Genomic DNA, 25,947 nt, shown 5'->3' with positions numbered 1-25,947 from the left:
TGCAGGAATACAAGATAAATTGTGTTTTGGAAGCAGGCACTGAGGTCGTATTAAGCATTTGTCAGTTAACTTCAAGCAAATGTGTGAATTTATATAACTCTGACAGAATTATGCCCGCTAATTATATTGGATTTCTGGTTCATAAAAGCCTACAGATTAAACCCTCCAAATAAAAGTTGATTTGCATGCCCATAGTAGCGACCTTTGACTCTATGGAGGAAGTGCACTTTGGGTGCACCCTCTTTCTAGTGGGTTGTGCACCACATTGGTATGGGACCAGAATACCATGGCCTTGTCTGACAAAGGAATTGTGTCCTAAATATTGTTTACAATAATATCATCCGATTGGGGTTAATAATAAAAAATCCACACCTAGTGAAGCTTTAATTTTTAGAATATTTGACCACTGTCTTTTTGTCATATTATGTTTTTGTTATTGATATTTTGACACACAGCCATTTACCATTGAAGCTCAAGCAAAATCATCTATCACCTCTAGTTGTCTTGCAGATTGTTGAGTCTACTGAAAGAAAACAGAAGTCAGGTGTGAAGCAATGGATATAGGGGACATGGCAATTATTTTTCAAACCAACCTAAGGCTTCTTTCTAGTTTAGGCTTACATAGTCTCACTGGTGAGCCTAACACACTCCACTTTAATTCTGTTTCCATAAACCTCTTAGAGAAATGTTTTACCTTTGTACTTGAAAAGGTCTACTCTAATCAGTCTTGAAAATACAGACTCCTCTTTCTTCTCCATCTGTGACACTCAGAGCTCCATTGCATGAAATGCCTACTCCTTTTCCTACACAGAAAGCAAGGGGCGCTTCAATTAAAAAAAGATGGCTTTTGATTTTTCCCTTCACCTAGTTAACGGTCACTCATCTTCTAGACATTTGAATCAGTCCAGCTGCCTCCCATCATGTTTCAGTCTTACTACAGGGACCTGTGGCACTGTCCACCTCACTTCAGCAATAGAGCACTTATCAATCCATGACAACTGCACCTTGAAATGGCATGCAATGCCCGAAGGCAGTCCATCTTTACTGAATCCTCCCAAATGGCTGTGGATGTAGGTGGACAATTAGCAGTGTTCACTAACTTCATGTGATGATGAGTTAGGCCTCTAGCAGCTTACGGATAAAACCTCTGTCATCCTTCATGCTGTGTTTGGATTATCTAAAAGATACACATATTTTATGATCAGTCAGCTTCTACTTCTCATCTCCCCCAGCTCAAGCATCTATAACAGTACTGCCTTACACCCTTTGGTGAGTGTATAGAACTGGAATTACACAGTAATTGGCTTAGAACCATTTGTGATAAGCTTTCCCTAGGTATTAGTTTATCTCAATCTCATTTTCAATTGTATAATCTATTTTCCTCATGATGTGCTTTCAGAAACTGCATGCTGCTCCCACTCCAAATAAACACACATGCTTCTCATCCCAACTGGTTAGAAGAAAAACCTTCACACAACCTGAGGCCTATTGGACTACCTTCTTGTCAACAAGATGCATACACAAATGTTTCTGCCTAAATGCTCACCAGCAAGTGTACAACAAAATCATTGCAGAGACCATGGACAAGTTAAGTCTAGATTTCCTTTTAACCTCAGTGTTTTGGCTCTATAAGCAGTCTCTAATTGTCGAAAGTATTTGGCCCGACAGGCTATTAAAAACTGACTGAGAAAAAGCACTGCATTAATGTTAATATCACATCACCCTGGCTCAGAAGAAAACTAAAACTTTAATGTGGATCTCACCAACTGCATAACAGAACATATGCTGAATACATTCCATATTGATAGAGTAAAAAAGCCTTAGCGCCAGGAATTGAATTGCTCTTTTAGTTTCAATACCCCCTGTAATATTTACATGCACTCTTCCTATTTGCAGTCACACAAAACCTCCACAAATGTCTACCTTAAAAATATCTTTTGAATGCGCACAGAATCTTAATGGTGCAGGCAGGTAGTAAAACCTCTGCAGCACAGTTATTACAGTGAGTATAAATGCACCGTTTGCCAATTATGGAAATGCAAGACAAAAAGCCATTGATACAATTGCCATATCAAAAAGATAGTGCCTACTGATAAAAAACACAATGCATGATTTTCTGATCATCTGTTTTATAAGAGAAAGAATACCCAGATATTGGACAGACATAGCTCCCAAAGTGCATGTGATACTTACAGTGGCTTGATAAGATGATGAGCTCAGAGTTAGCTTCTCTAAAGCACAGTATCACAAAGCCAAGCTTAGCTGATTTCTGAACCAGCCAAAGGACCTTATTCAGCCTGGTGATTTTTAATTCTAAACAACCGCATAAGCCACATTTTTCTCAGTCACCTTGCAATTGCAGAGAATACCGTAACTTCTTTACCAGCAAAATTGTTTAATTTTATCTGTATTACAGTTCTACACCATCAAGAAAAACCCCACTGCCTTCATCTTTCCTAAATCATTAAAGGCCATATTTTTCCATGAAGATATCATCCCAATTTCCACTGTAAAAATAAGCCTCCAGTCTAGTGCCCGCCCAAAGCAAGCAAGTCTCCTTCCCGAAAGGGAACGAGTTTCTTATAGGCCCAAATAGTATGCATGAAATTGCTCCCTGAGTTAAACATTGAAGATATTCTGCCAAGGACACCAAACACATCCTCAACAGCCTATCCCGTGTGTAATAAGCCCTCTGTAGGTAATTCAGGTGTATGGCCCTAAACTGTAATGCAATTGCAGACTCTTGGGGGATGCATGAGCCTCCCTCCAGTCTCTTGATCCTTCTTGCTTTGAGTGCCATTCAACAGTATCACTCACCACAGTCTTATCTAGGTCCTTAAAACTTGTGTGTTTCATAGTAGAGGTTATGAGCTGTTTTTCATTATTTGTTGCTACCTAGTCATGTTGGGTAATACCTCCTCATACCCTATCCATGTCACATGAGGAGTTTCTCAGGGGTCAGCTTCTGTTTCTGTCATATTGTTTTGTTAATCTTATATATAAACATATAATAATATTAATGGAGAAGGGAGGCTTTGCCTTAGTCTAGTATACTGGTGATTCGCAGCGCCTCAGTGCAGGACATCTGCACACTAAAGAACTGTCTTTCTACCATGCACAAACTGATGTCTTTAAACTATGGCAACACCATGACTCGAATGGCTCATCGATCTACACATGGTTAACTTTACCTCTGCTCTGACTGAGGAAGTTTGATCACTGGACGTGGGGATTAAACTCAATTTTTGCATGTCTTCACTAATCAAAGTTCTCCAGAGGTACTCTTCACTGCTTGAAAAATCATAAAGTATTTCAGGAATCCTTAAATTGTTGCTAGTGCAGAACCTGATACTATCATGGATTGTCTATTAGAATATCATTCAAGTGGGCCCACTTTCATACTCTTTCACTGCAAAGTAATTCTACATTCTGTTGTCTTACTAGTTTGCCAAACTAGAACATTGTGTCACATATTTCCAGTATCGCCTTGGCGCCTCTGAGAAGCCACAATTCAACCTGATATGTAGCATATTTAAATTAATCCACCATCAACATAGGGAGTACCATTGCTCTGTATTTATTCTTTGTGACAGTTTTGTCAAAATGATGCTTCACATCTCAATTGTTACTATTCATAGTGCTCGGACACCTCTTGGTTTAAAAGGGCACTCTGTAACAATGGAAAATTATTAATTGAGGGAGAGAGGCACTGTTGTGTAATGGGACTAATACCTAAAAGATCTGTAGAGGTACCACCCCTCCGCTCGAGGTGGACGCAGTCACATAGGCTACAACTCAGCAGCTCACTTGAAAACACTCCCTAGGCCTAACTATGCCTATCTTTCCTGCCCTCACTCTAAATCTTATCAGAATGGCTCTTCTGCTGTGTTGAAATGTTGGGTATTTTCAAGATTTTAATTGGCTACACAAGCAGCAGAACACAGTATCCAGTTTTACAGGTAAGTGTTTTTTTTTTCCTGAATAGCTATGAGCAATGAGACTTCCACCATCTCAGTACTCCAAAATGGTATTGGACTCTCTTTTTTCGTTCAGTCTTCTAGTGTAAGCGAGACATGCAGGAGTAGGAGGGAATACAAAAGACTGCCTGCTGATCCTATGTTGTTCCTTTATGCTTTGAAAACGTTTGATAATTCCAGATTCTTTCATGCCTCACGGATGTCAAAGATGCTTCATCAGATGAAAGATTGAGTAAAATTCCAGAACAGTTTTTTTTATAGATGGGAGCAAATAATAAAGCTTACTTTGTTAGTGATGTTTGTAAAAGTAAGAGTAATACATTTACAACTATATCTAAGTCCTAGTAGTCCTTTCATCTATATGTCGATAACCTTCAGAGGAATAATCACAATATTGTGTCATCTGTTTCTTGTAGGAACTCAAAGACCTTATCAAAGAATGCTTGAAGCGCACTGAAAGTATGCGTTTCAACTCAATTACTTTCCCAGCGATTGGAACTGGAAATTTAGGTTTTCCTAAACCTGTAGTTGCTGCTTTAATGTTTGAACAAGTGCTGAAATCGAGTAGAAAGAAGAATTTCCGGAACCTCCAAGAAGTTCACTTTATCCTGCATCCAACAGATACGGATAATATAACGGTAATTATCTGCATATTGTTCTTGGTACCTTTAATACTTTTATAACACACTTCTTTGATCCCTGGCCACACTACAACAGTCTGCAGCTGCTTTTGTTTGGGATTTTTAGCCTGAGAGAACTAAATATGCACACACACCTAGAGCAGAAATGCAGTCAGTTAGTCTTCTATATCATTAACAGTTAATGTAAATCTTCACTTTCTATGCAGAGTTTAATGTTGGGGGTCTGACCTGTTTTTGGATTGATTAATTCATCGAGGTACAGAAAGATGATGATTTTCCCAGGTTTACATAATTTGGCTGAGTAAGAAAGCCAGCAATGGGTCTCTATGTTCTATAGACAATAGTTAAATCATTAGACTGTCCTCCTATTCAGAGTTTAACACCATTATTAGTAGTTGTACCTTCACAACAGATTAAACATTCCTGAGCCATTACACCATGAAAGAGCGCACATTGATCAGAAATCGCAAAATTAAATTCTCCTGCACTGGATCTTTATTTATAGATTCTGGTGGCTTTTTGAAGGGTCTACCACATCGTGCTAGTAATCCTCTTGCACAAAACGTGATGCATGGCATTCCTGTCTAACTCCTGTGATAAGACACTCTTCCTGAAATTAGTAGAATTTATTTTCACCCATACCCCTGCTCCTGTAATAGTTTCACTCCCAGATGTCGCCTTACCTAGTTTGTTTACTGCTCTGTACGTGTTAGAAAGCCATCGGAAGAGCTTTTGCTCTTAACAATGAGGGCCTGATTTATTGTTTGGCAGGTGGGTTGCTCCTTCACAAATATTTTTGATATTTAGTCCGCCTGATTACAAGTGCATTATATCCTATGGCGATTGTAATGAGACAAACAGGCTATCAGTTATGTTTGTGACTGAATAACCCGTCTTGCAAACTCTAAAACAGGGCACTAGTTTTGATGCCTGGCTGAGCAATGTTTTGTTTTGAGAATAGTAGTATTTCCTGAAATAGACCCCAAATATCTCAGGCTCAGTTTTGGTACAGAAACATTGCAAACATTGCATAAGTACCCAGAAGTGTCCTAAGGAATAACATGCGTCAAATTATTTTCCAGAACCAGAAGAGCAAAGGCCATCAGTGTTACATTTGGGTTCTGAATATTAGCCCAACAGGCTTAGAAAGAGTCCATAGGAGTCTCCTTGGACACTTGATAACAGCCAGAGCTTTATATTCTAAAGCATATCAAGGAAAGGATTGCTTTGAAGAAAAGCCCTCAGTATGAATTCACCTTCAAATGTTGTTGCTTCTCTTTGTCTACTGCCTTTACACCCCTAAGTGTCCTTCCATGTTGAGTTCTTTGAGTAACTTTCCCCCATTGTAGAAGATCATTGATTGGCCCTTGCTGATGTCATGCCACCTTAAAACCACACCAATAACAACATCCTCTCTAACTTTCAGGCATGAATCTAGTATTGAGAGCGTCACCTCCATTTCTGGTATTGGGAAGTTTGGCCTAGACCCTCCAATGATGACTCCATCAATCTGATGGTGATGTTTCCTATGACACCACCTTATCAATGTCAGGTAGCTCGTCATGGCCTTGATGTCAAAGAGACTGACAATCACCAGAAAATGCACCTAGGTGGTAGAGGTGCAGAGTGAAGAGAGCGGGAGAGAGAAAAAGAAAGAGAGCGAGAGTGTGTGTGTGGGCGGATGGGCTTAAGGACAGCAGCCTTCAATTTGAAAGAAGAACAAAAACTTTAAACCCCAATAAAGGAAGAAGAAGGAGAAGAAGATCAGAGGTCTGCAGAGAAAAAAGAATCCTTTCTCTAAGATTTTTCTTACTCTAAAGAGTATATTGATTCCTTAAAGATCATTCTCAGACAATATGAAATTAGGAAGAGACAGTCTTATTAAGAGACAGAGTTGGTCAATACAGTGATCAACTAGCCCAGAAGTACCTCTACGTAGCCTGGATGTACTCTCCAACGGAGGATGCATACTGAGAACTCATTTATCGATGGAAAATATAAAATCCAGAGTATGACATGATCTGAAATCCACGAGATTTAGAATTCAGTTATAGCGGCATGATGTTAACACCTCAGATGATGTAACAATTGTCAGTACTGCAATTAAGACATGGCTAAATCTCTGTAATTATTTTTCTTCTTACAATTTTTTTTTTTTTTCGAGTAAAACAAAATAACTCCCCCAGTAACGTTCTCTAAATCTGAGATCCCCATGCATTATCCCAGCTGTAAAACCCATAAGCAGTTATGACTCTGCATAGTATACTTGACCTTCAAAGAAGCAGACTGGTGACAGAAAGAGGGGTTGGGGGGGGGTATAACAGCAGAAGTAGGGGTGACATGCAAGCCCACCATCGCGCTGGTTACTTTGTTTGATGGCATGTGTGGCTGCAGATACACATGCTTTGCATAAGTGCGCCATCTGGTTTTCGAGCTCAGAGTGTTACAACTTTTTTTTTTTTTTTTTAAGAATGTTTTCGAGTCACAAGATCGAGTGACTGCCCCTCTCAGTGATAGTGCGCATGGGCATCAAGTTCTTTATTAGATAGATTGTCTTATCTCCGCTGTTGGGTTCGGACGTGTAATCCTCTCACTCCGGTATTCCTCGGCTTCGTCTATTCCAAACTCTACATTCCCTCATTCTATCAGCGTCGGTATTCTCTATCTAACGCATTTGAAGGGACTTTCTGCATTGAGGGTCGGTTTAACCGCCCTTCTGGGCTCCAGTGCCTGTCTCGGGCCTATTACTCTGCGCACGTGGTGTTGAGAAATGCAGGGCTAATGGAACGCACTCCATTTTGATTTTGCCCTCGATGCCTTTCGAAATTCCTGTACACCGATCATCACCAGGTGTGTAATCTCTGCTTGTCCCCAGACCACAAGGAAGAAAACTGCGATGCCTGTCGGTTTTTCCGCTCCAAGATCATATGAGACCGAAGAGCGTGTCGGTTAGAGATGTAATTGATATCTTTGCAGAACAGCTTGCGCAGGAGGAGATCCACCAAGAAGAGCCTTTTTCAATAGGAGAATCGGATTCGGATGTTCAATCGGACATCGAAACGCTAGCTTTCTTACCTCAGCGCAACCTGTGAGTAGTACCCGGTGCTCCCATGTAAAGACTTTAAAGAAGCCACATAAAACGGTTGTCGGTCTACCACTGCCTTTGGGCTATGGTCTGATCTGAAAATTACATTCGGATGCCCCACCTTTGGGCTCGGCACAGAAAGTAGTCAAGACTAAAATGTATTTTGCATCGGACTCTGGCTCAATACCTCATTCAGCCTCGGGATTGAGTCGAACCCTTGACACAAATGTTTCGGCCCTGACCAAAAAAACATCTACCTCTGTTTCGGAGTCAAAGTCTTCTATTTGACAAAAGGCTTAGAGTTTTGGAATTGTAGTAAACTGGCACTTGTTGCAGTTACCCCTCACCCCCCCACCACACACACAAACACACACATTTTGCCTGATATTGATGATGACTTGACTGAGTGTGCTGCGATCCTGCTAAACAGGCACCCGTACCAGAGTTCTTTCCCTAAAAATGTATCATTGTTTCCACAACGGGCACACAGATAAGTCCCTCTTAAAAGGTAGCAGTGGTACCAAGGGCCCTGTGACCAGGGAGGATCCCTAAGGGCTGCTGCATGTGTTATGCCGCCCTAAGGGACCCCTCACCAAACAAATGCACACTGCCATTGCACATTGTGTGTGTTGGTTGGGAGAAAAAAACAAAGTTGACATGGCATCCCCCTCAGTGTGCCATGCCCACAAAATGCTGTCTGTGGCATAGGTAAGTCACCCCTCTAGCAGGCCCTACAGCCATAAGGCATGGTGCACTATACCACAGGTGAGGGTATAGCTGCTTGAGCAATATGCCCTTAAAGTTTCTAAGTCTATTCTTAGACATTGTAAGTTTTGTTTGGCCAGCTTAAGTATATGGACTGGGAGTTTGACATTTCGAACTCCACAGCTCCATAATGGCTTCACTGAATACTGGGAAGTGTGGTATCAAACTTCTCAGCACAATAAACCCCCACTGATGCCAGTGTGGGATTTATTAAAAGAAAATGCACACAGTGGGCAGCTCAAAAATGCCCCCTTTATTTTACCCAACCCTCTAGTGTAGGACTGGTCTGTGCCAGCCTGCCACTAGCAGACACATTTCTGACCCCATGGGGTTGAGGGCCTTTCTTCTCTCAGAGGCCAGAAACAAAGCCTAGTGCTTCACAGGTGCTTCACACCTCCCCCTGCAGGAACTTTAACACCTGGTGGTGAGCCTCAAAGGCTCAGGCCACGTGTTATAGTGGCCCAGGGCATTCCAGCATGTGCAGATTCTTGCCCCCGGACAAAGCGCCACTTTTGGAGGCAAGTTTGACAGGAAACTTAAGAAAAACAAGGAAGAGTAACCACTTCAGCTGGGACCACCCCTAAGGTGTCCAGAGCTGAAGTGACCCCCCCACCCCCACAGAAACTCCATCTTGGTTTGGAGGACAGGGACCAATAGGGATAGGAATGTGCCCCCCCTCTCCAAAGACAGTGGACACAAGAATGATGTAGTCACCCTCAGGGACAATAGCCATTGGCTACTGCCCTCTGATCCCTGTAACACCCCTAAATCTTGTATTTAAGGGCTTCACTGAACCCAGCTCAACAGATTCCTGGCGACCTGCCAAGAAGAAGGACTGCTTAGCTGAACTCCCCAGCAGAGAAGAAGGAATACGACAACTGATTGGGCCCCAGTCCTACCGGCCTGTCTCCTGCTTCAAAGAACCTGCAAAAGAACAGGGATGCATCCAGCGGGACCAGTGACTTCTGCCAAGCTACAGAGGACTTCCCTGCACCCAAAAGGACCAAGAACTCACATGGACAGCGGCCCTGTCCAAGAAGAAACTAACAATCAAAGACTCACTCCGAATGCGTGAGTCCTAACCACTCTGCACCTGAGGCCCACAGCCCGTGTCCATCCAGCTAGAGAGGATCTTCAGGCGATTCCGAGCAAGTGCCCACCCTGGGTTGACCTCTCCACCCCTCCATGACGACGCCTGCAGAGGGAATCCCAAGGACCACCTGACCGAAAAAGCTCCACACGAAGATATCTGACACCAAAGGACCCACTGCACCCCCGGGCCTTGGAGAAACTGACACCTGGTACAGCCACGTTCAGCAGGCGGCCCTCCTCCCTGTCCAATCGTTGGTGTGCCCGAGACACCCCCCTGGACCTCGCCTGCAGCTTCTGAGTGACCCCCCGGGGTCCCCTCATAGACCAGCATTAGGAGCCCAACATCCTGTTTGCACCCAGCTGCCACTAAGGGTGTGTTGCCTACTTGTGCCTCACCCCCACCCCAGTGCTCCTTCAATTCCCCCTGGTCTGCCCTCTAAACCACGGGTACTTACCTGCAGGCAGGCCTGATTCCGAGTAGCCCGTTACCAAGGGAGCCCATGTTACGTTTGCTCAACTTTGACCTCTGCACCCGGCCTGCCCCGTGTTGCTGGTGGCGTGTGTGGGGTTAACTTGAACCCCGAAGGATGGACTTCCTAAATAAGTAGCTCAGAGGACATGGTGGTGGACCTCAACCTCACCCCTTACCTCCATCTTGGGATGAGAGAGTTAAGGAATCTCTGCATCCTCAAGAAAATCAAAACAGGCTCCCAACCTACCAAGGTCAAGCTCCAGGAGCTCTTGGCTGAGTATAGAAGGGACCATCCTGTTGAGGAGGTAGACCTCCCCTCAGATTATTGCCAATATTTCAAGAACTGTATAATTTACAGATTTCAAACAAAGTACTGTTGATACATATGTGAAATACAAATTTATTGAAGTACTTACCTCCAACTTTAATCTTGAGGTTCTAAAAATAAATTAAGAAAATATATGTTCGATGGCATCTATCGCTGTAGATACGCATGTTTTGCAATAGCTCGCCATCTGGTGTTGGGCCGGAGTGTTACAAGTTGTTTTTCTTCGAAGAAGTCTTTCGAGTCACGGGACCGAGTGACTCCTCCTTTTGTTTCCATTGCGCATGGGCGTCGACTCCATCTTCGATTGTTTTTTTTCCGCCATCGGGTTCGGACGTGTTCCTGTCGCTCCGAGTTTCGGAACGGAAAGATAGCTAATTTCGGAAGATTTTCGTCGGTATTGTTGCGTTCGGGATCGGCGTAGTTAGATTCAACACCGCATCGAAGATCGAAGAGCTCCGGTGCCCTTCGGGGTAGTTTTTCGATCCCCCGTCGGGGCCTGGTCGGCCCGACCGCGTGCTGAAGAACGCCGATGGAACGGACCCCGTTCCGTTTCTGCCCCAAATGCCACAATAAATACCCCTATACAGACCAACACTTGGTCTGTAACCTGTGCCTGTCACCTGAGCACAGTGAAGACACCTGCGAGGCCTGTCGTGCGTTCCAGTCCCGAAAAACACTCCGAGACCGTCGAGCCAGAAGACTTCAGATGGCGTCCGCGCCGACAGCCCACTGAGAGTTCGAGGAACAAGAAGAGGAAGGTACATTCTCGATCCAAGAATCGGACTCCAAAGGATTCGACGAGACACAAACCGTGAGTAAGACGTCGAAAACCACACAGAGGAAGATTTACAAGGCCCAGGGGACGCCACTGCCATCAGGCCATGGCTCCACCCATAAATTCGGTGACCGACCGTCGGCACCGAAAAAGGCCCAAACAGTGCCGAGATCGTCCGACTCCGGTCGAGACACCGGCACGCAGCCTTCTCGGGACCGAGAAAGTGCTGGAGACAAGCCTCGACACCGAGATGCCGGTGTGGACACGGCTCGACGCCGAGACAGCGGCACCGAAGAAGATCGACGCCGAGAGGTTTCGGCCCCGAAAAAGAAAAAAGTCACCTCGGAGCCGAAAAAACACGCAGACAGGGTTTCGGTGCCGAAACAAACTGCAAGCGACCCAGCTTCAGGCTCTTATACAGAAGAGCACTCGCTAACCTCCCAAATGCAAAAGCATAGGTTTGAGGAAGAGCTACAATCAACTGATGTAGACCATACGCAAAAGCGTATTTTCATACAGCAGGGGACAGGAAAAATAAGCACCCTTCCCCCCATTAGAAGAAAGAGAAGGTTGGAGTTCCAAACTGAACAGACACCACAACCAAAAGTGGTGAAAAGAGTTACCCCACCACCCTCTCCTCCGCCCGTGATTAACGTCTCGCCAGCACAAACTCCATCACACTCCCCAGCTCACACCACCATAAGCCAGGGTGACCAAGATCAAGACGCATGGGACCTATACGACGCCCCAGTGTCAGATAACAGTCCGGAGGCATACCCTACGAAGCCATCTCCACCAGAGGACAGCACCGCGTATTCTCAAGTGGTGGCTAGAGCAGCACAATTTCACAACGTAAGCCTCCACTCAGAACAGGTCGAGGATGATTTTTTATTCAACACACTCTCCTCCACCCACAGCTCATACCAAAGCCTGCCTATGCTCCCTGGTATGCTCCGGCACGCAAAAGACATCTTTAAGGAGCCGGTCAAAAGTAGGGCTATCACACCAAGAGTGGAAAAAAAGTATAAGGCGCCTCCTACAGACCCGGTTTTCATCACTACACAGCTGCCACCAGACTCTGTCGTTGTAGGAGCAGCTAGGAAAAGGGCCAACTCCCACACATCTGGAGATGCACCACCCCCAGATAAAGAAAGCCGCAAGTTCGATGCAGCTGGTAAGAGGGTCGCAGCACAAGCTGCAAACCAGTGGCGCATCGCCAACTCCCAGGCACTACTTGCGCGCTATGACAGAGCCCACTGGGACGAGATGCAACATCTCATTGAACATCTGCCCAAGGACTTACAAAATAGGGCAAAACAGGTGGTCGAGGAGGGACAGACCATTTCCAACAACCAGATCCGCTCCTCCATGGACGCTGCAGATACAGCTGCACGGACAATTAATACATCTGTAACTATCAGAAGGCATGCATGGCTCCGAACGTCTGGATTTAAACCAGAGATTCAACAAGCAGTTCTCAATATGCCTTTTAACGAAAAAGAACTGTTCGGTCCAGAAGTGGACACAGCGATTGAGAAACTCAAAAAAGATACGGACACTGCCAAAGCCATGGGCGCACTCTACTCCCCGCAGAGCAGAGGCAATTACAGCACATTCCGTAAAACACCCTTTCGAGGGGGGTTTCGGGGTCAGAGCACACAAGCCAGCACCTCACAAGCAACACCGTCCAGTTACCAGGGACAGTATAGAGGAGGTTTTCGGGGACAATATAGAGGGGGGCAATTCCCTAGGAATAGAGGAAGATTTCAGAGCCCCAAAACCCCTACTACTAAACAGTGACTCACATGTCACTCACCCCCTCCACACAACACCAGTGGGGGGAAGAATAAGTCATTATTACAAAGCATGGGAGGAAATCACTACAGACACTTGGGTTCTAGCAATTATCCAACATGGTTATTGCATAGAATTTCTACAATTCCCTCCAAACATACCACCAAAAGCACAAAATTTGACAACACACCATTCCAATCTCCTGGAGATAGAAGTGCAGGCACTATTGCAAAAGAATGCAATCGAGTTAGTGCCAAACACACAAATAAACACAGGAGTTTACTCACTGTACTTTCTGATACCAAAGAAGGACAAAACGCTGAGACCAATCCTAGACCTCAGAGTAGTGAACACTTTCATCAAATCAGACCACTTTCACATGGTCACACTACAAGAAGTATTGCCATTGCTAAAACTACACGACTACATGGCAACTTTAGACCTCAAGGATGCTTATTTCCATATACCAATACACCCATCGCACAGGAAATACCTAAGGTTTGTATTCAAGGGAATACATTACCAATTCAAGGTACTGCCTTTCGGATTAACAACCGCACCAAGAGTCTTTACCAAATGTCTAGCGGTGGTCGCTGCACACATAAGAAGGCAGCAAATACATGTGTTCCCATATCTAGACGACTGGCTAATCAAGGCCCATTCGTTAATAGAGTGCTCAAATCATATCATACAAACCCTCTTCAAACTAGGGTTCACCGTCAATTTCACAAAATCCAAAATTCTGCTGCGCAAGGTACAACAATACCTGGGAGCCATAATAGACGCATCAAAAGGAGTAGCCACTCCAAGTCCACAAAGAATTCAAAATTTCAGCACCATCATACAACGCATGTATCCAACACAAAGGATACAAGCAAAGATGGTACTACAACTCCTAGGCATGATGTCTTCATGCATAGCCATTGTCCCAAACGCAAGACTGCACATGAGGCCCTTACAACAGTGCCTAGCATCACAATGGTCACAAGCACAGGGTCACCTTCTAGATCTGGTGTTAATAGACCGCCAAACTTACCTCTCGCTTCTGTGGTGGAACAACATAAATTTAAACAAAGGGCGGCCTTTCCAAGACCCAGTGCCACAATACGTAATAACAACAGATGCTTCCATGACAGGGTGGGGAGCACACCTCGATCAACACAGCATACAAGGACAATGGAACGTACATCAAACAAAACTGCATATAAATCACCTAGAACTTCTAGCAGTTTTTCAAGCACTAAAAGCTTTCCAACCAATAATAGTTCACAAATACATTCTTGTCAAAACAGACAACATGACAACAATGTATTATCTAAACAAGCAAGGGGGGACGCACTCCGCGCAGTTAAGCCTGCTAGCACAAAAGATTTGGCGTTGGGCAATTCACAACCAAATTCGCCTAATAGCACAATTTATACCAGGGATCCAAAATCAACTCGCAGACAATCTCTCTCGAGATCACCAACAGGTCCACGAATGGGAAATTCACCCCCAAATTCTGAACACTTATTTCAAACTCTGGGGAACACCTCAGATAGACTTGTTTGCGACAAAGGAGAACGCAAGATGCCAAAACTTCGCATCCAGATACCCACACAAACAGTCCCAAGGCAATGCCCTATGGATGAACTGGTCAGGGATATTTGCTTACGCTTTTCCTCCTCTCCCTCTCCTTCCTTACCTGGTAAACAAACTCAGTCAAAACAAACTCAAACTCATATTAATAGCACCAACTTGGGCACGGCAACCCTGGTACACAACGCTGCTAGACCTATCAGTAGTACCCTGCATCAAATTGCCCAACAGGCCAGATCTGTTGACACAACACAACCAAAAGATCAGACACCCAGATCCAGCATCGCTGAATCTAGCAATCTGGCTCCTGAAATCCTAGAATTCGGGCACTTACAACTTACCCAAGAATGTATGTAAGTCATAAAACAAGCCAGAAGGCCATCCACCAGGCACTGCTATGCAAGTAAATGGAAGAGGTTTGTTTGCTACTGCCATATTAATCAAATACAACCATTACACACAACTCCAGAACATGTAGTGGGTTACTTGCTTCACTTACAAAAATCTAACCTGGCTTTCTCTTCCATTAAAATACACCTTGCAGCAATATCTGCATACCTGCAGACTACCTATTCAACTTCCCTATATAAGATACCAGTCATTAAAGCATTCATGGAGGGCCTTAGGAGAATTATACCACCAAGAACACCACCTGTTCCTTCATGGAACCTAAATGTTGTCCTAACTAGACTTATGGGTCCACCTTTTGAACCCATGCACTCCTGCGAAATACAGTTCCTAACCTGGAAGGTGGCATTTCTCATCGCCATTACTTCCCTAAGAAGAGTAAGCGAGATTCAGGCGTTTACAATACAGGAACCTTTTATACAACTACACAAGAATAAGGTCGTCCTAAGGACCAATCCTAAATTTTTGCCAAAGGTTATTTCACCGTTCCATCTAAATCAAACAGTGGAACTTCCAGTGTTCTTTCCACAGCCAGATACCGTAGCTGAAAGGGCACTACATACATTAGATGTCAAAAGAGCATTGATGTATTACATTGACAGAACAAAGAACATCAGAAAGACTAAACAACTATTTATTGCATTTCAAAAACCTCATGCAGGAAACCCAATATGAAAACAAGGTATAGCCAGATGGATAGTTAAATGCATCCAAATCTGCTACCTTAAAGCTAAACGACAGCTGCCCATTACACCAAGGGAACACTCAACCAGAAAGAAAGGTGCTACCATGGCCTTTCTAGGAAACATCCCAATGCAAGAAATATGTAAGGCAGCCACATGGTCTACGCCTCACACATTCACCAAGCACTACTGTGTAGACGTGTTATCCGCACAACAAGCCACAGTAGGTCAAGCCGTATTAAGAACATTATTTCAGACTACTTCCACTCCTACAGGCTGATCCACCGCTTTTGGGGAGATAACTGCTTACTAGTCTATGCAAAACATGCGTATCTACAGCGACAGATGCCATCGAACTGAAAATGTCACTTACCCAGTGTACATCTGTTCGTGGCATCAGTCGCAGTAGATTCGCATGTGCCCACCCGCCTCCCCGGGAGCCTGTAGCAGTTTGGAAGTTACCTTCAACTATTTATATATGTATCATCTCAACCTTAAATAGGTGCATACTTAGTCACTCCATTGCATGGGCACTATTACTACAATTCAACTCCTACCTCACCCTCTGCGGGGAAAAACAATCGAAGATGGAGTCGACGCCCATGCGCAATGGAGACAAAAGGAGGAGTCACTCGGTCCCGTGACTCGAAAGACTTCTTCGAAGAAAAACAACTTGTAACACTCCGGCCCAACACCAGATGGCGAGCTATTGCAAAACATGCAAATCTACTGCGACTGATGCCACGAACAGATGTACACTGGGTAAGTGACATTTTCATTTTGCTATATAAATACATTTGATCTGGAGTAAAGTCATTGAGTGTGTGCTTCTTCTATTGTCTGTGTGTGTACAACAGATGCTTTGCACTGCCCTCTGATAAGCCTAACTGCTCGACCACACTACCACAAAAGAGAGCATTAGTATTATCTACTTTAGCCTCTCTTAAGCCTCTAGGGAACCCTTGGACTCTGTGCACGCTATATCTCATTTTAATATAGTATATACAGAGCCAGCTTCCTACAGGAATCAAAAGTCTCTCCTTCAAAAGACTCAAGTCTTTCCTCTGACTTAACAGTGGAGCCTATCCTTGAAATAATGGACGCTTGTCAGTGCCAGCTTCACATCCAAAAAGGAACAGGGTGAATTATTGCTTCTCCTACAGTTCCAATTAAAAGGAAACTTTGGACACAGCTCTTCCACCTAATAAGCTCTCCAAAGACAAGGCTCCAGTGCAACCTAGTCCTTCTCCTCCACACTCTCCTTTACTTCCTCTTACTCCTACTCCACCTCCACAATCTCTTAAACCTATTGTGGAGCTGCAGTTCTCTCCACACGGTTCACCAACACCTCAGGGAGATGACATGGAAGACATTCCACAGGACATAGACCCTTGGGATTCTTATGATACAGGTCCCATACTCCGAAATGACCCCAATTTATATCCTGTACGGCCTTCACCTCCTGAAGACGCAACATCTTATCAGCAGGTTATAGCATGGGCAGCTGCCTGATCATAATGTTCTAGTACATTCTAACCCAATGAAGGGAGATTTTCTATTTGACACACTCACTTCCACCCACAAGGAAAGTCAATTTCTTCCTATGCTACCAGGCATGCTACAGACATTTTTAAAGAGCCTGTCAGATCTAGAGTAATTACTCCAAGTGTTGACAAAAAATATAAGGCAGCTCCTACAGTCCCCATATACATTTTGTCACAATGGCCTTCAAATTCTATTGTGATTAGTGCAGCACGTAAGCTTGCCAACAGTCCGTTAACAGGAGATGCACCTCCTCCTGATAAGGAAAGTAAGAAATTAGATGCAGCGGGTAAACGTATAGCAGCACAAGCAGCCAATCATTGGTGTATCGCGAATTCCCAATCTCTCCAAGCACGATATGATAGGGCCCACTGGGACGGGATTTAAGGCCTTCTCCAGTATCTCCCAGAAGAACACTGCAAAAGGGGACAGGTGATGTTTTCCGAGGGCCAAACTATTTCCAATAATGCCTTTAGGTGCGCCACTGATGCTGCTGATAGAAGCGCATGGGTCATTAATACTCGTGCAAATATTAGAAGACATGCTTGGTTAAGATGCTATGGGTTCAAGCCTGAAATACAATAGGCAGTGCTTAATATGCCTTTTGACACAGAACATTTATTTGGGCAACAAGTTGACACCACTATAGAGAAACTGAAAAAAGACTCAGAGACGGCAAAGGCCCTGGGGGTCTTATTTACTACACCACAAAGGGGTACTTTTTGTCACCCTCAATTTAGGGGAGGCTTCAAGACAACATCTACTGAGCCTTCCACCTCCCAAACAAGCCACACATCTTTTACAACAGAGATTCTTTAGAGGTTCCTATAGAGGTGGCAATAATAGAGGTAGAGGGAAGGCATCCACCCCTAGAAGTTCTGCCTGAAACAGACGCCAGTGACTGGCTTCACCTTCCACCAGCACCCACTTCTTAAGTAGGGCAAAGACTACTCGATTTCCAATGGTCCAATATCACCACAGATCAATGGGTTATATCAATTATCCACCATGGTTACTGTCGAGAACTTATTTCCATTCCACCAAATATTCCCCTGCGCACTCAAAATCTTTCACACGCCTTTCTCCCTCTCTTAAAGGAAGAGGTACAATCCCTTCTTCTGAAAGGGGCTTTAGAACCTGTTCCTCTATCACAACAAGGGTTAGGAGTATATTCCCCATACTTCCTCATACCAAAGAAAGACGGCTCGTTAAGAACAAATCTGGATCTCAGACCTCTCAACCTATACACTTTCATATTGTCACTCTGCAATATGCTGTCTGCAACATGCTATTCCCCTATTACAGCAAAAATATTTCATGACAACATTAGGTCTCAAAGGTGCTTATTTCCACATTCCCACCATCCAGCACATCTCAAATATCTTGGTTTTGTCATTGCGGTAAAACATTATCAATTCAAGGTTCTACCATCCGGGGTAACAATCACTCCCAGGGTATTGACAAAATGCTTAGCAGTAGTTGCTGCGTTTCTCAGAAGACCACATATACACGTTTTCCCATACTTGGACGGTTGGCTCATTAAAGCCATTACCATCCAACAATGTCAGAAACGTACTCATACTTCTACACAGTCTCGAATTTACAGTCAACTTTCTCAAATCCCCTCTACAACTCTCACAGATAGAGGGAGAAATTCTCAGTACTCTCTCAGGATTGGCATATCCAAACCCAGCACAGATTCAAGCTTTCCAAACTCTTCTATCTCACTTACATGCGAACCATACTTACACAGTCAGGCTAGTGATGCAGTTATTAGGGGTCAATGCTTCCTTCATTGCCATCGTTCACATGCCAGACTACACATGCATCCCTTACAGCAGTGTCTGTCTCGTCAGTGGTCTGTCACAGGTTCATCTTCAAGATCTAGTGTTGGACCGCCAGACTCACCGAACCCTGCAGTGGTGGAATCCTACCAACCTTTCAAAAGGGCGGCCCTTTCAAGACCCTGTGTCTCAGATCACTCTCATTACAGATGCATCACAGATGGGTTGGGGAGCTCACCTCATCACCCTCACAATACAAGGCTAAAGGGAGGGATCGCATTCACCAAACTTATCACTTCACCTACTTGGAGTTACTAGCAGTCTTCCAAGTGCTCAAAGTATATCTTACACAGCTCTCCCACAAAGTGGCTCTAGTCCCTACAGACAACATGATAACTATGTACTATCTGCAGGCACGGGGGGCACGCTCATCTCAGTTGTCCCTTCTAGTACAGACAATTTGGAAGTGGGTAATTCACAATCACATTCACTTACTGGCAGAATATCTCCCAGGAATGGACAATCAGTTTGCAGACCTCCTAACCATGATGCAGCAACAAGTCCTCGAATGGGAACTTCACCCACAAGTACTTCACCAATACTTTCACCTTTGGGTAACACCAGAAATAGATCTCTTCGCCACCATAGGAAATTCAAAATGCCAAAATGTCTTAACCTGATACCCACACCCTCAGTCCAAGGGGAAATGCTCTATGGATGAATTGGTCAGGGATATTTGCTTACACTTTTCCATCTCTCCCACCCATTCCACTTCTTGTTCGCAAACTGAGAGAAGCATCACTTACAATGATACATGTAGCCCCCAAGTGGGCACATCAACCTTGGTACACAACACTAATGGATTTGTCAGTGGTTCCCCATCAGAAACTTCCCAACAGACCAGACCTTTTGACTCAAAAGTGAGGTCAGATGAGGTAGCCAGACCTCAAAACACTCAATCCTGCGATATGGCTCCTGAAGTCATAGAGTTTGGATATTTACAACTTCCATCTGAATGTATGGACATTCTGAGAGAGGCACGTCAACCTACACTTAGACAGTGTTTTGCTGCAAAATAGAAAAGTTGTGTATGCTACTGTCAACCTAAACACATTAATCCACTCAAAGCATCAGTGCAAGACATTATTTGTTATCTGCTACAAGATATTTCTTTGTTAAGAACTCCTGCAATCAAAGTGTTTATGGAAGGACTTAAGAAGGGTATTCCTCCTAGAGTTTCTCCTGCTTCAGTATGGAACCTTAATATTGTCCTTACTAGACTTATGGGTCCACCATTTGAACCAATGCATTCCTGTTCTCTGCAATTTCTTTCCTGGAAAGTTGCCTTTTTAGTGGCCATCACTTCTTTACAACGTTTAAGTGAATTACAAGCTTTCACTTTAGAAGAACCCTTTTTCCAGGTACGTAAAGATAGATTGGTCCTTAGGACAAACCCTAAATTTCTACCAAAAGTAGTTTCACCATTTCACATTAACCAATCAGTTGAGTTACCTGTCTTTTTCCCACCGTCGGACTCAGTCGCTGAAAGAGCTTTGCACACACTAGATGTTAAACGAGCTCTTATGCATTACATTGACAGGGCTAAAAGTTGTAGAAAATCTAAACAGCTTTTTGTAGTATTTTTAAAGCCTCACAAAGGTAATCCAATTTACAAAAATGGGATAGTAAGCTGGATAGTCAAGTGTATTCAAACTTGTTTTCTGAAAGCTAAAAGACAATTAGTTACAGCTCCTAGAGCACATTCTACCAGGAAAAAATGTGTATCTATGGCCACTGTAGGAAACACTCCAATAACAGACATTTGTAGGGCTGATACTTGATCTACACAACACACATGCACTAAGCACTACTGTGTAGATGTTTTAGCTTGCTAGCAAGCAAATGTTGGCCAGGCAGTGCTCAGGCCACTTTTTCAAGCTACTCCTACAGGATAACACCACTTATTGGAGGGGACTGCTTTACAGTCTACGCAAAGCAAGTTTATCTATAGCCACACATGCCTGCGAACAGAAAAATGTACTTACCCAGTAGACATCTCTTCGTGGCATGTAGTGCTGTAGATTCACATGTGTCCTCCCTGGACGCCTTTAGTCCTAGTAAAATTCTTCCACAAATATTGTACAATTGTGTTCAATGGCATACGTAGCTGTAGATATACATGCTTTGCATAAGTCCGCCATCTAGTGTTGGGCTCAGAGTGTTACAAGTTGTTTTTCTTTGAATAATTTTTTTGAGTCACGAGATCAAGTGACTCCTCCTTTTGGTGATTGTGAGAGGGCGCCACCCACTCTCGTGATCCTGGAGGACATCAGAGACCCCTGGCCACCAGGCGAATGCCCGGGGGTGGGCTAGAAAGGAAAAACTGGTGAATTTCGAAGAGCGTGGCGGTTTTAGGGGGGAGGAGACTCACAGAGGAGGAGGTGCCGGCAGGAGGAGTGGATAGGAAGACCAGACAGAAGACGCAGAAGGAGAGGGACGAGTGGAGAGGGACAACAGAACGAGAGGACCCGTGAAGAAGCTGAGAGGAGAGGAAGAAACCAGACCAGGGAGAAGACGCAGAAAGAAGGGGAGAAGCAAGAAGAAGACCACAGCGAAGATGGGAGGAGGCCAGTGCAGCGGAAGGTGAGCCCACTGTCTTCCGACCAACGAAGCTGGGTACCATCGAAAAGAGGCCATGGAGAGGAGAGGAGCGTGAAGCGGAGAGGAGCCCAGAGACACGCCATGTCCCAGGAGGGATGTGGCTTCATCAGGTACGGACCCGGTTGCGGGATAAGTTTGCTTTTTTGAAGAAGGCTAGGGAACAGGTTGGGAAGCCGGACGTGGATGACCGGTCACAAGGGGTCTGGCACTGGGAGTCGTGAGACTCCATTCAGAATCACAGAGAGGCTAATTGGCGTATGCTGTTTTGGTTCCGGCACAAGATACACACATATCTATACCTAGTCACCAGGTGTGCACAATAACCAACCCACCTCATAGCTTGAGACCCCCCTCCCTTTCAGAATCAAAAACTGGCATTAGTAAATATTCTGCACCTACTGAGGAGTCATCTGCAATACAACCTACATTAGAGGTTATGGTCGTTAAACAGCACAAACTTCACATACAGAAGAAAATAGGAAGGATCATAGCCTCTCCTCCATCAACAATTAAAAGAAAACTTACATTTCAAGAGACTTTGGATGCTGGGCCTCCACCTATCAATGTCTTGAAGCAGAAGGAGAAACAAAAGGCTACACAACAACCTCAGCCTTCACCACCACATTCTCCATGCCTTCCTACTACACCCCACACCAACCACCTTCACCGACCCATTCAAGACAGTTCTCTCTACAGGCATCATCTGCATCCCTACACAGGGATGATTTAAGTGATGCTCAAGAAGAGGTAGACCCATGGGATCTATATGACCCCATTCCCCTTCTCCCTAATGACCCAGATTTATACCCAGCAAGGCCATCTCCCCCTGAATATACCACTGCTTTCAATCAAGTAATAACCATGGCAGCTACGTATCATAAGGTACAATTACATACAGATCCTATTGAGGGGGATTTACTGTTTAATACTTTAACATATACACACACAGAGTACCGATGTCTCCCTATGCTTCCAGGCATGCTTAGACATGCTGAAGACATTTTTAAAGAACCTGTAAAAGCAAGCATCATTACACCCAGGGTTAATTAAAAAAAAATAAAAAATACAAGCCTGCACCCTCTGATCCAGTTTTTATTAGGGCACAATTACCATCTGGTTCTGTAGTGGTAAGTGCAGCAAGAAAACTAACTGGCCAATAGTCAGTCGACAGGAGATGCTTCTCCTCCACACAAAGAAAGTAAAAGATTTGATGCAGCAGGTAAGAGTGGCTACTCGAGCTGCGAACCACTGGAGGATCGCAAATTCCCAGGCTCTCCTAGCAAGGTGTGATAGGTTTTATTAGGATGAGATGCAGTATCTTCCACCAGAACATCAGAAAAGCGGGCAACAAATAGTAGCAGAGGAACAGCAATAGTTGCAGCTGATACAGCAGCAAGGAGAGTCAACACCAGCAGAATCATCAGAAGACATGCATGGCTAAGATCTTCAGGATTTAAGCCTGAGATACAGCAAGCGGTATTAAACATGCCGTTCGATAAGGAGCATTTATTCGGACCAGAGGTTGATACCAAAAAAGACAAGCTTAAAAAGGACTCAGAGACAGCTAAGGCTATGTGTGCACTATACACCACACCCACTTGAGGCACTTTTCGTAGGCCACAATTTGGGGGTGGTTGCAAACTATCGACCACAAAGCCATTCACCTCACAACAAAAACAAAGACCTCACTTCTATAACAGAGGTTCATTTAGAGGCTCTTACAGAGGATCCAGTTATAGAGGAAGAGGTAAATCTGCTCCCAAAGGTCCCTCTACCTCAACAAAACAGTGACTTCTTACAAATCCCCACAGCGCACACATCTCCTGTGGGAGGAAGACTGGTATAATTTTACCCACAACTGTACATCACCACCACAGATCAGTGGGTTCTATCAATTATCCAACATGGCTATTGTCTAGATCTCATCTCCACTCCACCAAACGTTCCTCCTCGTTCCCACAAACTCTCTCAAGACCATATCATTATGCTAAAGGAGGAAGTACAGTCCCTTCTTCTCAAAGGGGCTGTAGAACCACTACCTACATTCCCAACAAGGGTCAGGAGTATATTCACTTTACTTCCTCATACCCAAAAAGGACGGTTCATTAAGACCAATTTTAGATCTCGGACTTCTCAATCTATACATACTCTGAGCATTCCCATATGGTCACTCTCCAAGATGTTATTCCCCTTTTACAATAAGGAGATTACATGGCAGCATTAGAACTCAAAGATGCTTATTTCCACATTCCCATACATCCAACACATTGCAAAAATATATAAGATTTGTAATTGCAGGAAAACACTACCAATTCAAGGCATTACCTTTTAGGGTAACAACAGCTCCAAGGGTATTCACAAAACGCTTGGCATTGGTGGTAGCATTTCTCAGAAGACAACATATACATGTTTTCCCATATCTAGATGATTGGCTTATAAAAGCCAATATAATTCAAACTTGTCAGGAACGCACTCGGTACACTGTCAATCTTCGGCACAATTTGGGAGTCACAATAAATTATCTAAAATCTCATTTCCAACCATCACAAATACAGCCTTCTTTGGGTGCAATTCTAAACACCCAGATAGCATTAGCATATCCAAACCCAATAAGGATTCAGGCGTTTCAAAATCTCATCTCTCAATTACAGGAGAATCATACTTACACAGTGAAGCTAGGGATTAAACTGTTAGGAATTATGGCTTCTTGACTGCACATCAACCGCTACAGCAGTGCCTTTCCCAACTGGTTATCAGTCACAGGGTCAGCTTCAGGATCTAGTGTTGTTGGACCGCAAGACTACCTACCAAAGGAGTCAGTGGAATTGCCAGTTTTCTTTCCACTGACAGTCTCAGTTGCTGAAAGAGCTCTAGACACCCTTGATGCTAAAAGGGCTCTCAGGTACTATATAGACAGAACAAAAGATTTTAGGAAATCAAAACAACTCTTTGTTGCATTCTCAGAACCTCACAAAGGCAAGCCTATCTCAAACAAGCATTTGTAATGCAATGGGTCTTGCATTTACTCGAGTTAGGGCTATTAGCATTGTAAACTCCTACCGGGTCTTTTCTTGACACATAAATTAAAAATTAAAAGTAAAACAGTTTCACATAAGCGAGCCGATTCACAGCACCACGCCACCAGGAGCATCAGCATGAAGAGACACACAAAAGGAAAAAGAAGTTTGCTCGTAGTCAAACTTATAAGCAAAAGTGCAATTATCCGTGTAACAAGTGCGATGGCCAAGGCTGTAACAAAACCTCCCCAAGGAGGGACAATCGTAAGCCATTTGCCATTGTCATTAAAGTATTTTTGAAGGGCAAGCCCACGAATGAGTGGTAGTGATGTGGGCATTGTTAAAAACCCAGATACATACCAACACGTTGGAAAAGCAGTGCTTGCACGCTGTTATGCTCGACCTAAAAATGGGTTAGCCAGATGGATAGTGAAGTGTACTCAAACATGCTATCTTAAGGCTAAAAGACAGTAACTCCTAAAGCATATTCCACTAGGAAAAAAGGAGCTTCAATGGCATTCTTAGGCCACATACCACTGGCAGACATATGTAAAGGTGCTACTTGGTCTACACCACACACATTTGCAAAACATTACTGTGTAGATGTTCTAGCTCGTCAACAAGCAAATGTTGGCCAGGCAGTCCTTAGGACATTATTTCAAGCTACTCCAACTCCTACAGGCTAGCTGCCGCTTATTTAGGAGGGGTCTGCTTTACAGTCCATACAAAGCATGTGTATCTACAGCTACACATGCCATCGAACGGAAAATATCACTTACCCAGTGTACATCTGTTCGTGGCATTAGTCGCTGCAGATTCACATGTACCCTCCCACCTCCCCGGGAAGCCTGTAGCCGTTTAGAAGTAGATCATAAATCTTAAACATCTGAACATTTGTAAATAATTATTATAAACTCTTAACGTACATACATATTCACTCCATTGCATGGGCACTATTTATACCAAACAACTCCTCTGCGGGGAAAACAATCTAAGATGGAGTCGACGCCCATGCGCAATGGAGCCGAAGAGGGAGGAGTCCTTCGGTCCCGTGACCAAAAAGACTTCTTCGAAGAAAAACAACTTGTAATACTCCGAGCCCAACACCAGGCAGCGGACTGTGCCAAACATGTGAATCTGCAGCGACTAATGCCACGAACAGATGTACACTGGGTAAGTGACATTTTCATCATCCTACAACTTTTGGGTCTGTGGATAATTTGGACAAAACCAACAGCAGTCTCGTGCCGATACATTTACTATCTAGTAGTGCTTCTACGTAGTGTAGCATTCTCCCTAGCCTGGGTCCCCGAAAAATAATTATGCCACACACACAACTATAGGT

At 44.1% G+C, this 25,947-nt stretch overlaps 1 protein-coding gene across 1 annotated transcript in view; it reads left to right on the top strand.

Moving 5' to 3' along the window:
• The window catches only part of LOC138284949 (protein mono-ADP-ribosyltransferase PARP14-like), a 745,301-nt gene that overhangs the window by 264,268 nt on the left and 455,086 nt on the right, over positions 1-25,947 (top strand). Inside the window, exon 9 of the mRNA XM_069224296.1 lies at positions 4,394-4,615. Within this exon, the coding sequence (XP_069080397.1) occupies positions 4,394-4,615 (222 nt within the window). The remainder of the gene's footprint in view (positions 1-4,393; positions 4,616-25,947) is intronic.

Source organism: Pleurodeles waltl, chromosome 3_1, assembly GCF_031143425.1.
Source record: "Pleurodeles waltl isolate 20211129_DDA chromosome 3_1, aPleWal1.hap1.20221129, whole genome shotgun sequence".
NCBI lineage: Eukaryota > Metazoa > Chordata > Amphibia > Caudata > Salamandridae > Pleurodeles > Pleurodeles waltl.
This window is presented reverse-complemented; position numbering and strand designations above follow the sequence as displayed.